We start from the raw sequence: 14,739 nt of genomic DNA, 5'->3' as shown, positions 1-14,739 counted from the left end.
TTAATAATATAAAGACTACAATTTTTTTTTCAGTCAACTATAAAATTGTTGTATTTTGTTTTATTCTATAGATAGTTTTGTAAAATCTGGATTGTTTGAAAATTAACAATTTTTTTGATTTGTATGATCTTATGTTTATTTTTTTGGGGGAAAATATGATCTTATGTTTATTCAATAGAGGATTGCTGAAAAAGTATTTTGTATTGATAATTTATTTTAATTTTATGTGGAAAACTTTAATAATGTTTTTAATAGATATTTAATTTTAGGAAAGTAATTTTTGTAGTTTAAATGCATTAAATTTTAGTTTATATATTAAACAATTGTTCACAGTTAGTGGTAAGAACTAAATTTGAATTTTGGAATAACTATTTTTTTGGCAAAATTAGGATTCTTCAGATTGTTTAGCAATTGGTGTTAGTATGATAAAAATAGTTATTCTATAAAATATATCTAATATATATAGTAGAATTAAATTAATAAAAATATTAAACTAAGATATTTGTTGATTTCACACGTGGGCACAAGTGTTTCGCCTCTAATATGATCAATGATGATTTGTTTTATTACAATACAATACAGGAAAACCTTCTTTTCTCCACCATTTTCGGCCGGCGTCGGCCTCTCCGGCGTCGGCCTCTCCGGCGTCGGCCATTGTCGTTTCTCCATTTAGTTGTTTTATTTCCTCTAATTATTGTACAATTTTATACTTTCAGTAATTAATAATGGCAAATCTAGATTGTCAAACCTACGTAACTTGCCTCTACGCGACGGTGGGATTTCAGGAACTGACCCTGTCAATTCCAAATCAGACTTTGGTCACGCTTTTGGGGCCATTCGTGGTTTGGTTCATTTCTCATTTTTTTTGGATTTCAGTGATTAATATGATAGAGTCATCCCACATCCGTTGCCGCTCCCATCTTATAATGTTGATCCGATGGAACCAAGTTGTCTTTCTTCATAGAAAGTTTGTTTCCGGTGTGCTTGTTCATTGCCGGTGGAATTTCCGGCTATTAACCGGTGAATGTACTCTTACCCAATGGTATGGAGTTTCTACATGGGTTTTTGATCCCGGAATCAATGGAGGAATCAATCTACTTGATGGAATCAGAATTCTAGATCGAATTGAATTTCTTATGACGCTAACATTGTCTAAAGATGGTGATGTTTACTCATTACCATGGTTGGAATATTTGCTCTCGTCTATTGATTCTATGGGATGTGGAGTATATGGTTCTAAAATGAAGGTGGCAATTTTCTTTGAGGATGATGATGTTCATTACTTTTCATGGACGGAAGCCTCTCTTTTACCGGAAGGAGATTGTTTTATTCAATTGAATTGTCTTTGGTATAAACCCAAAGAAGACACGAGCGTGATGGGACGGAAGATGGCCTCAAGTGACTGTGATAGTGATGTTCTCTCTTTCTCTTTGTTGGAAAATTTAACTGCAATGAAAGGAGAAATCAAGATCACAAATAGGCAACGATGCGTTAGGTGTTTCCAGCATATCATATTGAGTTTCAAAAGACAAGAAGCAGAATCATATCAAGCAACAATTCAGGTTTTTCTTTTAACTAAAGTAATGCGAAAAGCATTTTGGAGTTTCATCTATATGGTGATAGCCAATTATGAGTATGTAAAGGAGGGACGTAACAGATTTTATCTGTTAGCCTGTAAGGCTTCCGATCGGCAAGCATGGTCAATTCCACTTCTTTATCGAAATTGTTATCAATTTCTTTTATTTGTGTCAATGGTTGTATATGAGTGGTTTATATATCTTGTAAAACTTTTTATGATATAATAGATTTGATTGCTGAAAAAAAAAAAAAAAAAGTCGAATAATATAATTATTTCTTTATTTTCGTAATATTTATTGCCAAACATTATTTATTTTCTATAGTCGACTTATTAATTTAGAGATTTGGAAAATCTACATAGATAATTTCAATTATACTCCAATATACAACAAACAACATACAATAATATACAATAATACGTAATTTACACACGCTAAATGTATAAGATCCAAATTATATATGCCTCTCGAATAGATTATATATATAGATAATGTTTATTAAAATATTTTTTTTTTAATTTTTTAGTAAAAATAACGTTCCACGATATACCATGGATCAATCTTTAACTCTAATTAAAATTGGAATAGGTTTCGTTCACAATCAATAACTTGTATAATTCCATTACTTCCAACGTGTGTTGCCATACATTTTACGATGACCATTGGGTAAAGATCATCTGGCTGTCCGACAATCTCAATTCTCCAACCATAACCAAAGGCTTCGAAAGAATTATATCAAGACTCGATTCCATAAGCTCGACATGTGTTTGTTAGTGCAGGGTTAAACACTCTCCAACATCTCTGACCTAAACAGAGAAGGATTCAAATAAAAAAAACTAAACAGTTCGGAAAGACCGGAGAATCCCGACGAAGCATGTTAATGGGCTGGTGAGCAAAACCCCAATAACAGGTCGCCTTTGGCCTGTTTCCCGTTTGGGAGGTCGCTTAACCGACTTCTAAACTCGTAAGAAAGTAAAACTACCTATTCTGAGAAGCGAACAAAAATCAAAGATTCAAACTCGAAGAGTAAGGAAGTTGAGTTTATCGCTGAACCGTCTTTTAGTAGTATAATTAAATAGAGGGAATTTGTCCTCTATTCAAAGGATATGCAACTTAATACAAAAAAAACTTAATATTATTTATTGTTCTTTAGCAAACCCTAACTTGTTTTCAAAGCAATCTCTAATCTCGTTGAATCAAGTTTTAGACCAAATCAACAGCAAGAGAATTGATTAGATTTCTTTTCCCTTTTTTAAACAAATATATTGTGTGAATTCTTGGTTCAACAGTGTCTCACAATCTGCTAGTTTAATTTCCACTTAAAGCATTGCAAAAGCCTCACAAATATCATGGTGGTTATCACCATGCCTAAGGCCAGAGAAGCACATCCTCTCTTTCCAGTACCAAACAAGATCAATATTCTTCACCATCTCCTTCGTTCATATGAATTTGTTTTTTTAAGTTTCTTTATTTAAAACACTCTTATACGTATACAATATATAATAATTAAGTTTGCATTAATTAGAGTTGGTAATTAATGGTCATGTTCATGTAAACGTTTTAGCTGTTAAACCTTATTTAACAGCATCTTTTTAATTCTTTAATTTCTTCTTCTTTACAATGTAGCATCGATAAAATCAACAAAACACGGACTATGTAGCTAACAAGATTTCTGTACCTAAAATTTCCTAACTAACTGTACATTCGTTCGATTGTAGGGACATTTTTGTCCGAAAAGGCTATTCTGTAAGAACTGAATCTAATTTTGCTAAAACCAGGTTAAGAAAACATGGTAAAGTGGCTTATGGCCTGAAAGTCGTCATTTTCTATTCGAGTTCAATCATATAGGGCCGTGGTAATATGTAGTATTTTGTCGCGACCCAATCATTGACGAGAAAAAAAAAAAGACAATTGTCAAGAGATACTCGATGTGAATACCTTCTTATTAATCATCAAAACAAAACCAAAATTAATACATACATATAGAAAAAAGCAAGAGAAAACACAGATCAAGTGTTTCCAAAAGGACCAAAACCGAACAAAGTTTGGTTTGTGATTCACTAAACTTTGGGTTATCCATAGTATATACGGAATTATCCTCGCCGTACGTCACCGTCGCCTCACTTCACCATTGGGTAAAGGTCCTCCGACAATCTCAATTCTCCGACCAACACCAAAGGCTTCGAAAGAAACATATCATGACTCGATTCCATAAGCTCGACACGTGTCTCACTTCCTGCTAGTTTCCACTTAAACCCTTGCAAAAGCCTCGCTAGCATCATGGTCGTTATCGCCGTACCTAACGCCGGAGCAGCACATCCTCTCTTTCCGGTACTAAACGAGATAAAACGGAGATCATTCTCCGTCAAAGTCACTTCCGAACACTCATTGAGATGCCTTTCTGGTTTGAAGCTAAGTGGATCAGACCAAACCTTGGGGTTACGACCAAGACCGTAACGGCTAAGTAAAACTTGACTTCCTTTAGGAATATGGTAACCTGCGACGGTCGTATCAGAGAGTGCCACGTGTGGGAGGTTGAAGGCGGCGACGGGATGAAGACGGAAAGCTTCTCGGATAATAGCTTTAACATAGTTAAGTTTTGGTATATCGGATTCTTGGACGAATCTTTCTTTTCCGACGACTCTATCGATCTCTTCCATAGCTTTGTGGAGGATCTCCGGTTTGTTTATCATCTCCGCAATGGCCCATTCCACGGCGTTTGATGGGTTGTCTGGCGCCGCCATTACAAGTTCCTATAAAATTAATATGTAAAATATTTTCATTAGTTTAAGCAAGTTGACAATTAATAAATGATTCTTATCTTATAACCAAAAAGATAAAGATTCTTATCGGTTTACTGTTCTATGCATGGACTCGTGGTCAACATGCTTTATGCTACACATAAGATTTTGTTGGATATAGATTGTTTGGTGTTTAACCTTTTCTCCCAAAATTGCTAAGACAATTGTTTTTGTTCTTTTAATTTGTGGACAGCAAAATAGAGTCACAATCAGTTTTTTTTTTTCTTTTATTTTATAGATGTTGTGTCTCCACTATTTCCTTCCTAATAAGTTTCTGCCATTTTAACTCCAAAAAAGCCAAACCCTTTTTCCATGAGTGGACTCATGACTCACGAGTCAACATGGATATTTGACGTTATGTTTCGCTTTCACCATATTTAACTTTCTTATATTAAACAAAAAATACGTCTGAATCTGACGGATATTGGTGGATTGCCTTGTTTTTTTTAGCAAAGATACTTTGTAATAGATGTTATGGCATTTTCTCTGCCAAAAGTGAAATATTACTCTTTCAACGCATATTTTTCTAAAGAATATTAGAAATCTCCACTATTTCAACTCAAAGAATGTCAAACTATTTACTCGTCGATACTATATATAAATACTATGTCATATATTATTATATATCGAACGTAACAGTTGGTTTAATTTTTTAAATATGTATAAATGTAACATATGAAAAGTATATTAAAAAGCTATGTACCTTAATGGTTGGTTTGATTTCATCAGCGGTAAGCAAAGGCTGGCCAGCTTCGTCCTTGATAGAGATGAAAATGTCTAGAAAATCTTCGATCTGAGTTCTCTTACCTTCTCTCCACATCTTAATCCTCTCATCAATTATAGGATCGTGATATTTATCCATAATTGCACTGGATTCTCTCATAATCTTTTCATGTCCGTTTAGATCCAATCCCGTAAGCATCGGTAGATAATCCGATATACAAAACGCAAACGTAAACCCTAACCCCTCGAACATAGCATCCATATGCTCGATATCTTCCAAAGTCGGTCCACCATCGGCTTCGGTTTTCTCCGAGAACGTCCTCGTCCCGAACATAAGCCTCTTGATTGCATTTCCACAATAATGCCTCGTAACAAAACGGAGATCGACTGGTTCAGAGTTCTTAACCATGTTGTAGAGCCAAGCGGTCAAGTGATCGGTTTCCTCAGCTCTATTGTCGTGTAGCCAACGGTGTCTCGCTGGACAAACAATCTCTGTCATGATCACTTTCCTCATCTTCTTGAATTGTTCGCCAAACGGTGTGATCACGCAGGTTTTGTAGCCGTTAGAGAGAATCTTTTGAGCATAAGTGAGTGGTCTTGACGCAAAGAGTGCGTCTTGTTGCTTGAAGATCTCACGTGCAATCTTAGGACATGTCACAGGGATCACGTGAGTGTTTCCTAGACGCACACAAGCTATCTCCGTGTTAAGCTCCTTCATGAGGCTGTGGAGCCACCGGAAAACTGGACGGTTTTTAAGCATCGCCGGAATCATTCCAACAATTGGAAAACCGGTGGGTCCTGGCGGGAGAGGATGCAACTTCTTGTTTCGTGAAGATGACTTTATTTTGTTGAGAATCATCAAGAAGCAAAGGGCCGCAAGGGCTTGAAGCGTTGTGAGGAGATACATGTTGGTAAACGACGACATTCCGAGACTTGACTTGGTCGTGAGATCCGAAGAGTTTGAAGCTAAAGTATCCATTTGCAAGGAAGAAGGAGAAGGAGAAACAATTAGTATGTGTTTTGTAATATATGCTAATTGTTTCTGCATGGATCCTTCTTTCACGTTGTTATTTATAATGTCACATTAATTACAGGTAGGTACGTGTGAAATGACGATAGTACCCCTTTTGTGGTGGGGGAGGAAGCAGTGTGGAAGGTATAGCTAGAGTTGGACCAACTTGGTCTCTAGTGAGGAGTGTCACCATATTTTGAATTTTGTAGGGCTAACTTTCAAAAAATGTACATAAAAGATAATAATCATGTATAATAATTCATTCATAATATATTTTAAAATTATTTTGTTGGTGACCTGCCAAAAATCCTCGTGTTATATATGTACTCTAAACTAACAAGACAGTTTTTTTTTTTCTCGGTAATATGAATTGGTAGTCTCTTTATCTTAGCACTACTCTCATATCTAACAGAGCCATAATAGTAGCTTTAACTGATTGAACTTACATTATATCTCTTTTGAGTATATCTTATTTTGGTAGGTCGTTTGATTTATCTTCATAAATGATTCGTCTCTACAATATGTCATATTCAATAATCAATACGAACATGATGTTGCTTTTTTTGGGGGATAATAATAAATGTCCCTTCAGCTTTTTGTAGTTATAGCCAAGTCTTTCCTATATATCGATAATTTATCCGTGGTGTGAACTCTTAAAATGAACAAATATATGAAAATATTTTATGTAAATCTCATATCGTTATACAATGTGTAAATTTGAAATTATATGATATTAGGGGTGTCAGATACTTTTAAAAATATGTCGATTTTGTTTTGGTAAAATATGTGTCGAATTCTTATAGTCGAGTAAGTGTTTAAAAAATCTGTTTCGATATATTAATTTGAAACCATAAGTACATAATTGTTTTACTTAATCATCAAAATAAACAGAATTACATTGATGTACAAAACAATAGAATGAGATAAGCAAAAGTATAAGATGTTTTATCATCAAAAATCTTTTTGATATTTAGTCTACTTATTTGAAAAGGGTGAAAATATATATTAAACAAATTTGGTTACAAATGAAAATATTGGTACACTTCACCTGCCAAAATGCCTCGTGGAATTGATGTTTTGGTCGTTGGAGAAGGAAGGAGTTTACTACTAACCATATGAATGTCAAATATAGTGGTGGGCCCTACACATATCGATTATCCAAAAATCATGAGCTTCACGTGACGGATATACCAGATATGGAACGAGTTTCACATCTCCATCCATAGAATTCTCAAAAGTGGTATGTAAATTCTCAACATATTCTTTAAACAGGATTGTTTAGAAGTTAGAACCCCATGTAAAAACTCTTTGATGGAGGCAGCTGCTTATCTAGAAAAACATTTAGTTTAAGGCACTATTAATTTACTTATTATATATTATTGTTTTATCAAAATTATTACATATACTATTCGTTACTAAACTATAAATTTGTGATAGAATATGTAGTTCAACAAATCTGTAATTTATTTCTCACAATTTATATAGGTATCCAAGGAAAAACTATGAAATTGTGTACATATAATTTTGTTATTCATTTTTACATAAAAGTAAACGTATATATATATATCAAACATTTTAGAAATATATCAGCAGACATACTATTTAATCAATTAATAAAGAAAATTTAAAAGAAAGTTAAAAGTGAATGTTCATAAATGAAAAGAAGAAATACAAGTGATTTAATTGATAAAAGTGGGGAAGAAAAAAAAAAGTTAAAAAAAGAAAAAAGTTACTTCAACTAGTTTCGGACCTGTGTAAAGAAAGACGAATATTGAAAACACTTAACCATTTGTGCTGAATCATTTAAACTCCATATATTTACAAGCTAATATTTATAATTTAGTGTAGGGCACGTGTCCCATCTTCCATACACCTAGATCCGCTCCTGGATGGAGGTTCATATTTGGATAAAATCACAGGAGTATTGAAGTGAATCAAACATGTACATTTTAATTCTTCGTCAGAGGAAAACGCATCAAATGATATAATATATTAATAATATGGTTTTTATATAACTAGGGATTTCAATATAAAGTTCAGTAGTTTTTTGAGAGAAGAAATTTTTATCCAAGATAAGTTAGATCATCCTCAATGGTTAAGAACCAATTAGTTCTTAATCTTGTATCTTAACAATTATTTAAACTAAAATTTTGAAACATGACATGTGGCTGCTTTTTTCATTAATAAAAATATCTTAACTAAGAAACAAATCTTAGTTTTCTATTTATTTTGATTTATTTTTCAGAATTTAATTCTAAGATATTAGCCTAAGATACATCTAAGATACACCAATGGAGGTGCTCTTATATTTTTTAGATGTATGGTTTAAATAGTATTTCTGAATTCATGGCAGAAAAAAATACTACTATTTTGTAACGTTATATAATTTTACAATTTAAGACTTTTGTTAAGTTTCATAAGCTCCAACCTCAAACTAATACTAATGGACAATATATTATATAGTTTTTATTTTTATTTTTATTTTTATTTTTATGTTGTTTCTATTAATTTCCTATGTAGGATACTAGGATCCCAATAAATATTATCGAGATGATGATACTTATCGGTCCGTTTGGAGAATAGCAATAAATATATCCTACTTGATAAGTTGTTCTCTGATAGTAAGTTAATTAAGTTTTATAAATTTCAAACTCAAAAATCAGTTGACAATTAGTGAATTAACTCATGTTCTTATATATTATTACTTTAAATCTTCTAAACTTCTATGTGGAAGAGATTCAAACTTTAGTTCCTAACTCCAAATAAATCACTCATAAACACCACTAAACAACAATCGTTGATCAAACCGTAGCAACTATAAAAACCTAACTGCATGCATGCATTAATGCTTGTCTATACATATTGATAGATAAATACCCAATATCGAGTATACATCCTGGTCCATACAGATACACATGTGCATGATTATCGTACGTTAATATACCTAAATATTTTGTGGATGCGCATGTTTAACTATGAAAAGCAAGACGAAGATTGCGTTGCAATTATGAATGTTATGAATTGGCTTAGACGGTCTAGCCAGCTAATCTAGTTTGTAATTTTATTTTTTTAACCTATCAGGTGATCCGATTAGTTTTAGTAAGAACGCACCGAAATAGTACAGAGTGGACTTGATGTGATCATGGAAAGCACAAAGGACTTGGAATTTGATCAAGAGCTTGTAGCCGAAGAAGAACTTGAAGCAGAGGAGCAACTTAAACCTGAGGAGCATTTTGAAGCAGAAAATGAACTTATACCGGAGAAAGAGTATGGGAAAGATGTTATCTTAACCTCATTGGTTTTGATACATGATCATCAAATGGGCATGTGTCTCATTTGTACTCTTTTTCCCTTGTCAAGTTTTGTCCCAATGGGTTTTCTTTTTAATGAGGCAAATGATTCACATTCAAATCACCCATTTGATGATCCAAACTATGGTATAACATTCAGAAGTTGGCCCAATGGAATATATATGAAGTCCAGCCAATTTTATGACCATCACAAACCCAAGAAAAGCCCAAACCAAGTGGGTAATTTGCTGGTCAAGAGGAGTGACGAAAATAGCATTTCAAGAGTCATTTTGGAGCCAAGAAGTGGAAGGGTTATTTTTAAACTTTCAAACTAGTCTTTATTTCTTTTTATTTTCCAAGGTAGTCTTGTGAGTTTGTTCCAAGACTTCCTTCTTCTTTATAAACCTCTTGTAATCTCTTATGAGAATTCATCTATCTTTTTATCAAAAACTCTCTCTTAAAAATAGATCATGGGTCCATTTTCGTATGCCGAATTTTGATCTTTCTCGACTTATCAAAAGGCTTTTCCGCATCCTTTTGTGGCGTCATTCAATCCATCATCTCGTCTTTGAGTCGTGTGTCGTCTCTATTTCGAGAATATCCACTCCAGATCTTCCAAGTGCCGAAATTGGGATTCATTCCTCACTAGGATCTTATCAGAACTTCTCTCGATCCATGTAAAATTGGGCCACCACACTGTCTAATCCGAAATTGAAATGTCTTCCAACTAATATCAGGGAATAATCAAACCACCTATAATTTAATTTGTAATTTTGGTAGTTAATCATTTTAAATATAAAACAAATCGTTTTTTCTCCTATATCTTTTCATTTTCTTTAGCTTCTCTGTTTCTTATTTTCATCAGATTTTTTTGCTCCCAGTATTACGGTTGATCAAAAAGAAAAAAAATATATGCAGCTTGATCATTCGTAGACGGGGACTAATTTGCGCTTCGGCCTGAGATTCTCTGACTAACAAAAAGAAAAACAAATCTGATCAGCTTAATTAACTGATTATACAAAAACTGATCCTATATAGGCCGATTCATTAAGGTACAATTTAAATCTTACATTTTATTCCAATAGTTGACAATTTTGTTGTGTGTTCCAATATACTTTACAAACTTTTGATCTGCCATATTATTATATTCGTTTGACCTTCCGAGCTAATTTATAGATTATTGTATTCAAATCATAATATCGTAACACGATATCTTTCATCTACAACAAACATTGTGCTAACCGGCGCAGCAAAACGAGATTTAAAACCAAACAGTCCAACTTACGGAAATTAAATAATATATGGTCGCTTATTCTAGGTCTTTTTACCTACCAAGTACCAACCTACACAGGTTGAAAGATATGGCACGTGATTAGTAAATAATTTTCTCTACTGTAGAAAATTCAAAATGAGCTAATTGTTTCTTGATAAGAAGATTTATCCCAAAACCTCTTTTTAGAAAACAGAAAAGTTATTACATAAAAAGATGTAATAGATACTGAAGTATGCCACATGCTAGCCTTGCTGGTAGTTATGGACTAAAGGCAAACAATTTTGAGAGTTTTGTTACCTCACACTGCGACAAAGGAGTTATAAAATTGATAATTAAGGATTCCGAACAGAGCATGTAGTCTAATAGTGGTTTAAAATATTAATGTTGTTGTGCATGTAAACATTTTTACTCTTAGTACTTAGAACACCAATCAAATTAAATCAGTAAACACAATTTGTAACGACAAACGAACAAGTGAAGCATATATAGAGTGATTGATTACCTTCACAGAGTTTCGAAGACATACATGCTTCTTTTATGGAAATATGTCTCGAGAGACGAGAAGCACATGTGCACATTAACATTGAAAAATTGTCAAGCTTCTGTCGAAATTGCAATCGTTTAGTTTGAAGAGATGGATTCGCAGGATTCTAACATTTGATACGATATGATTTCAGCTAAGCAATTATTAGTTTTCCGAGCATATATAGCAGTTTGCAAAACTGAGGGCATATTCTTGTTGTACAATTTTGCACACATCCAACACAATAAGATTACATTAGACAAGTGAAGAATAGAGCCCATACGAACTGGCGAGGAAGCCCTGATCACCAATCTCGAGTCATAGCACTTCAAAAACCGTTGCATCGGTAGAAAGCAGTTGAATCTTTTAAATGTCGAAATTATGAGTGATCATTATTTTTAGTTATCAAAAAGTAATTCAGCTAATCAGCTTACATACGTTAAATCTTACAAATGACATTTTCAACATATTTTTATCTCTTTTTTGTTTATTTTAGTCCAATTTTGTGCTAATCAACGAAAAACTTTGATTCCAGTTTGTTCTTTCACCATTTATACTCACCAGTCACCATAACCAGATCTCAACATCCACAACGACATAAAGAAAGAAAAAAGCAGAAAGATAGCATAAATCATTCACACACAAGTATCAAGGTTTGATAAAAAAAAAAGTGCATATAGATTGCATTCTTTGAATATATGGGTTTATATGGACGGCAAACATGTAAGGTAACAACAATAGTAGATACAATTGTCTTTATATACACGTACGTGTAAGAATGAAGTAAACGTGCTCCAACTACCAAAGCCCACCTATCACATTTCACTGGATATTTCTTTACCAAAAGAAGAAAAAAACAATTCACTATTTTTGTTTCCTACCAAACCTGAAATTATTATGATTTCGAGATGGGCTGTCTGTTACATTGTTGAGATGATTTCGAGACTACCAAAGCCATTACTGGGCAGGCTCTAAGGACTATTATCCATATCCTTAATCTTCTTGGGAATGTCAGTACCAAGAAGATTCTGGCCTGAAGCAGTACAATATGCTGTCCACATTTTGAATAGAAGCCATCTGCTGCACTTGGATTGTTTTTGACGATAAAAGAGATAGATTGGAAATATTGTTAATGGTTGAAAGTTGATGACAAAATCTCTATATGAATTTAGGTCTAAGAGAGAGTTGAAATTGAAATGTCTGTTCTATTTTTTTCCTTTCCTTTCTCCTTTGTTCATCCGATTTGGTTTTGATTAGATTGGCATGTATCATTCTTGATAGACTCTCATTGTCAATGGAAAAGTAATCTAATACAAAAAGATTGGAGGGATGAGCCAAAAATCAATAACAACATGTTGCGATCTATTATGTGTTTCAATGAGAAAAATACTTAGATTCCATGAGAGTTATATCAATCTCACTAGTAGAAAAGACAAGCTATATAAAATAAAAACAAGGAAGGATTCATGCATAGATAGAATCAGCATATAACAAGTTAAGGCCGGCACCACTACTATGCTAGAGGACAGCACCGGACCACTCAATGTTCGCTGAAACCTCCCCCATCCCTCGGGTCTATGGCGTCTGGTCAGAGAAAGCTCGGCATACCAAAGCTCCAAAATGTGATCAGGCCGCCGGGCTTCCCAGAAGATGGTCAACCTCTGAGCAGAGAAGGCGCAAAGTTTAATGATATTAAAAGAAGCACGTCACCACCAGAGTTAGAGTGTCGCTGCTGCAAATCTTCCAAACCCTTGACTTCCTTCCAATCAGTTTCCTCTGGAAAACGCCACAGTATTTTCCCGGACATACCACATCAGAATATAATAATGCCTCAAATAAAACCCAATCGTTTCTATTTTCTGGGTTAGACTTGATCCGGTTGTCATAAAGCAACAACGCCTTGTTGAGAAGAAAAAGATTTGACTATTCTCATCCAGCGCGTGAACATAATCAAACCAACAGAAAAAAAAATCCAAAAATCCAAAATACCCGAATCGAAAATATCCAAAATACTTGAAACCCCCTTGAAACCATCCGAAAATATCCAAACTTTTTGGTTAGAACTAGGCATGGGCAAATTAATCAAACCCAATGTACCAAACTGTAGCGAACAAAAAAATTGAAGTATAAGATTAATAATTATCGAGATCTATGTTAGCTAAATTTGAATCCAATCAATAACCTAATATTTCAATGTGGCACACGAGATTTGAAATGTAAAATGGTACCAGTTCATAAGCGTAAGATATTACGTATGGATGCAAACGTCATGGTGTGTTCATAATAGAAACCCTTCGTAACAACTAACAACGTCAAGTTGTTTTTTTTTTTTTTATTGGTCAAACCGTAACAACATCAAGATTCTCGTGAACTTTAAAGATACAAAATGTTTTTTTGTTTTTATCCTTTCATTTGAAAGATGGAACGTGAAAACAAGACTTTCCCCTTTTGCGCTCTTACATAAACGATAAACATGAATGCATATAACAAACATTAACATATGTATGTGATCATTCAGAACATAGTCACCAAATACTTGTAATTAGGATAGTTTAATGATCTCCCCATACTAATTTAAGATACATATCTTTCTTAGAATTTTTTTTTTATTAAAAACGAATACATTTTTTGTGTGTTTTATGTAATTTATGATAAGTAAAACCTAATTTGGCCCTCATCTTAAATAGAACCCAATTTTAAGAGTCAACATATTTTTGTAAAATTATATAACAGAGTATATAATATGGTTGATAATTCGAGTTTGCTTTGATCTTTTTTTTTTCTTAAGTTATTGAAAGAGATGTCAGATTCCAATTCGATATTTCTTTTGTTCTTTGGTACTAATTTTGATCTTTCTGATAGAACAAATAATGCTAGATCTATATAATTTATCAAAACTGAATACAAGTACTTACAATACATTTTTCTGCGATGAGAAAATAAAATACTTGCATTGTGTTAATTAATTCGCTCTTTTTATGAAAACAAAACCTCTTATTCTTAAACTGGTTGACCCAAAAAAAAAAGACTTCTTAAAACGATTACAAAAGAAAATCAAGAACATGGGTAAACAAAAAGTTCTCAAGAAGAAGTGTTAAGAACTTAAGCTGTTTGAGGTGAACAATCATATGTGACATAGATTGCTCAATAAATTTCCCAACCGAAGCTCTAATGTCACGAGTGACAGATTGTTTAACCGCTAAGCCATCTAAAACTCTATCATCATCATCATTGTCTTGATGATCTTCTTCTTGTTCTTCTTCTTTAAAATCATCAGCAAGCAAATGGAGCGGAACTACGGATTCTTGAAGCTCCCACTCCTCAATACTAAGTCCCCATTCTTGATAATCCACTCCCGCCATCGCTAAAGCCTCCATCGAACCCATAAAATTAGAAAGTGATCTTAAAATGTAGTTTGCTTTGTTAATATTTTCTTGGAACCTTTTGAGTTCTACTTCTTCTCTGATGAGTAGGTACGTGTGGCTAATGACCTTACTATATATAGGCATGTACGGACGTGCGGTTCGCTGGCTTCTCCTC

At 33.5% G+C, this 14,739-nt stretch overlaps 3 protein-coding genes, 1 long non-coding RNA gene and 1 pseudogene across 6 annotated transcripts; 2 read left to right on the top strand and 3 right to left on the bottom strand.

The window, feature by feature from the left end:
• The first annotated feature begins 568 nt into the window (after positions 1–568).
• Positions 569–1,817, top strand: AT2G22340 (uncharacterized protein). Its single transcript, NM_127799.2, has one exon. The coding sequence runs from the start codon at positions 726–728 to the stop codon at positions 1,800–1,802; it is 1,077 nt and encodes a 358-aa protein (NP_179821.1). The 5' UTR covers positions 569–725; the 3' UTR covers positions 1,803–1,817.
• Positions 1,818–2,227: 410 nt separating this feature from the next.
• Positions 2,228–2,994, bottom strand: AT2G22335 (annotated as a pseudogene). The gene is made up of 2 exons: positions 2,866–2,994; positions 2,228–2,340 (listed from the first exon to the last, which is right to left on the bottom strand).
• Positions 2,995–3,276: 282 nt separating this feature from the next.
• CYP79B3 (cytochrome P450, family 79, subfamily B, polypeptide 3) lies at positions 3,277–6,268 on the bottom strand. Of its 2 annotated transcripts, none has more exons than NM_001335798.1 (2): positions 5,082–6,268; positions 3,277–4,330 (listed from the first exon to the last, which is right to left on the bottom strand). In NM_001335798.1, exons 1-2 carry the CDS (start codon positions 6,147–6,149, stop codon positions 3,698–3,700), a joined length of 1,701 nt encoding a protein of 566 aa, NP_001323954.1. In that variant the 5' UTR covers positions 6,150–6,268; the 3' UTR covers positions 3,277–3,697. The 2 variants fall into 2 exon arrangements, with proteins under 2 accessions (NP_001323954.1, NP_179820.2); NM_127798.4 differs by having other exon boundaries at positions 3,385–4,330; positions 5,082–6,139.
• Positions 6,269–12,580: 6,312 nt separating this feature from the next.
• AT2G07555 lies at positions 12,581–13,133 on the top strand. Its single transcript, NR_140226.1, has one exon. It is a non-coding gene; the product is annotated as an other RNA (long non-coding RNA).
• A 1,107-nt stretch (positions 13,134–14,240) lies between these two features.
• On the bottom strand, positions 14,241–14,576 carry AT2G22320 (uncharacterized protein; the record flags this gene model as incomplete). Its single annotated transcript, NM_127797.1, has 1 exon — positions 14,241–14,576. One exon carries the CDS (start codon positions 14,574–14,576, stop codon positions 14,241–14,243), a length of 336 nt encoding a protein of 111 aa, NP_179819.1.
• Between the last annotated feature and the right edge of the window lie 163 nt (positions 14,577–14,739).

The sequence above is a fragment of the Arabidopsis thaliana genome, chromosome 2, assembly GCF_000001735.4.
Source record: "Arabidopsis thaliana chromosome 2, partial sequence".
Taxonomy (NCBI): domain Eukaryota; kingdom Viridiplantae; phylum Streptophyta; class Magnoliopsida; order Brassicales; family Brassicaceae; genus Arabidopsis; species Arabidopsis thaliana.
The sequence above is the reverse complement of the archived record's forward strand: the minus strand, read 5'-3'. Positions and strand labels throughout refer to the sequence as shown.

Excerpts from the sequence above, each read along its gene's own strand:
- AT2G22340 (NM_127799.2), top strand. The coding sequence starts at position 726 with ATGGCAAATCTAGATTGTCAAACCTACGTAACTTGCCTCTACGCGACG.
- CYP79B3 (NM_001335798.1), bottom strand. The coding sequence starts at position 6,149 with ATGCAGAAACAATTAGCATATATTACAAAACACATACTAATTGTTTCT. Across the intron at positions 4,331-5,081 it reads AAATCAAACCAACCATTAAG|GAACTTGTAATGGCGGCGCC; the intron begins GTACATAGCTTT and ends TTAATTTTATAG.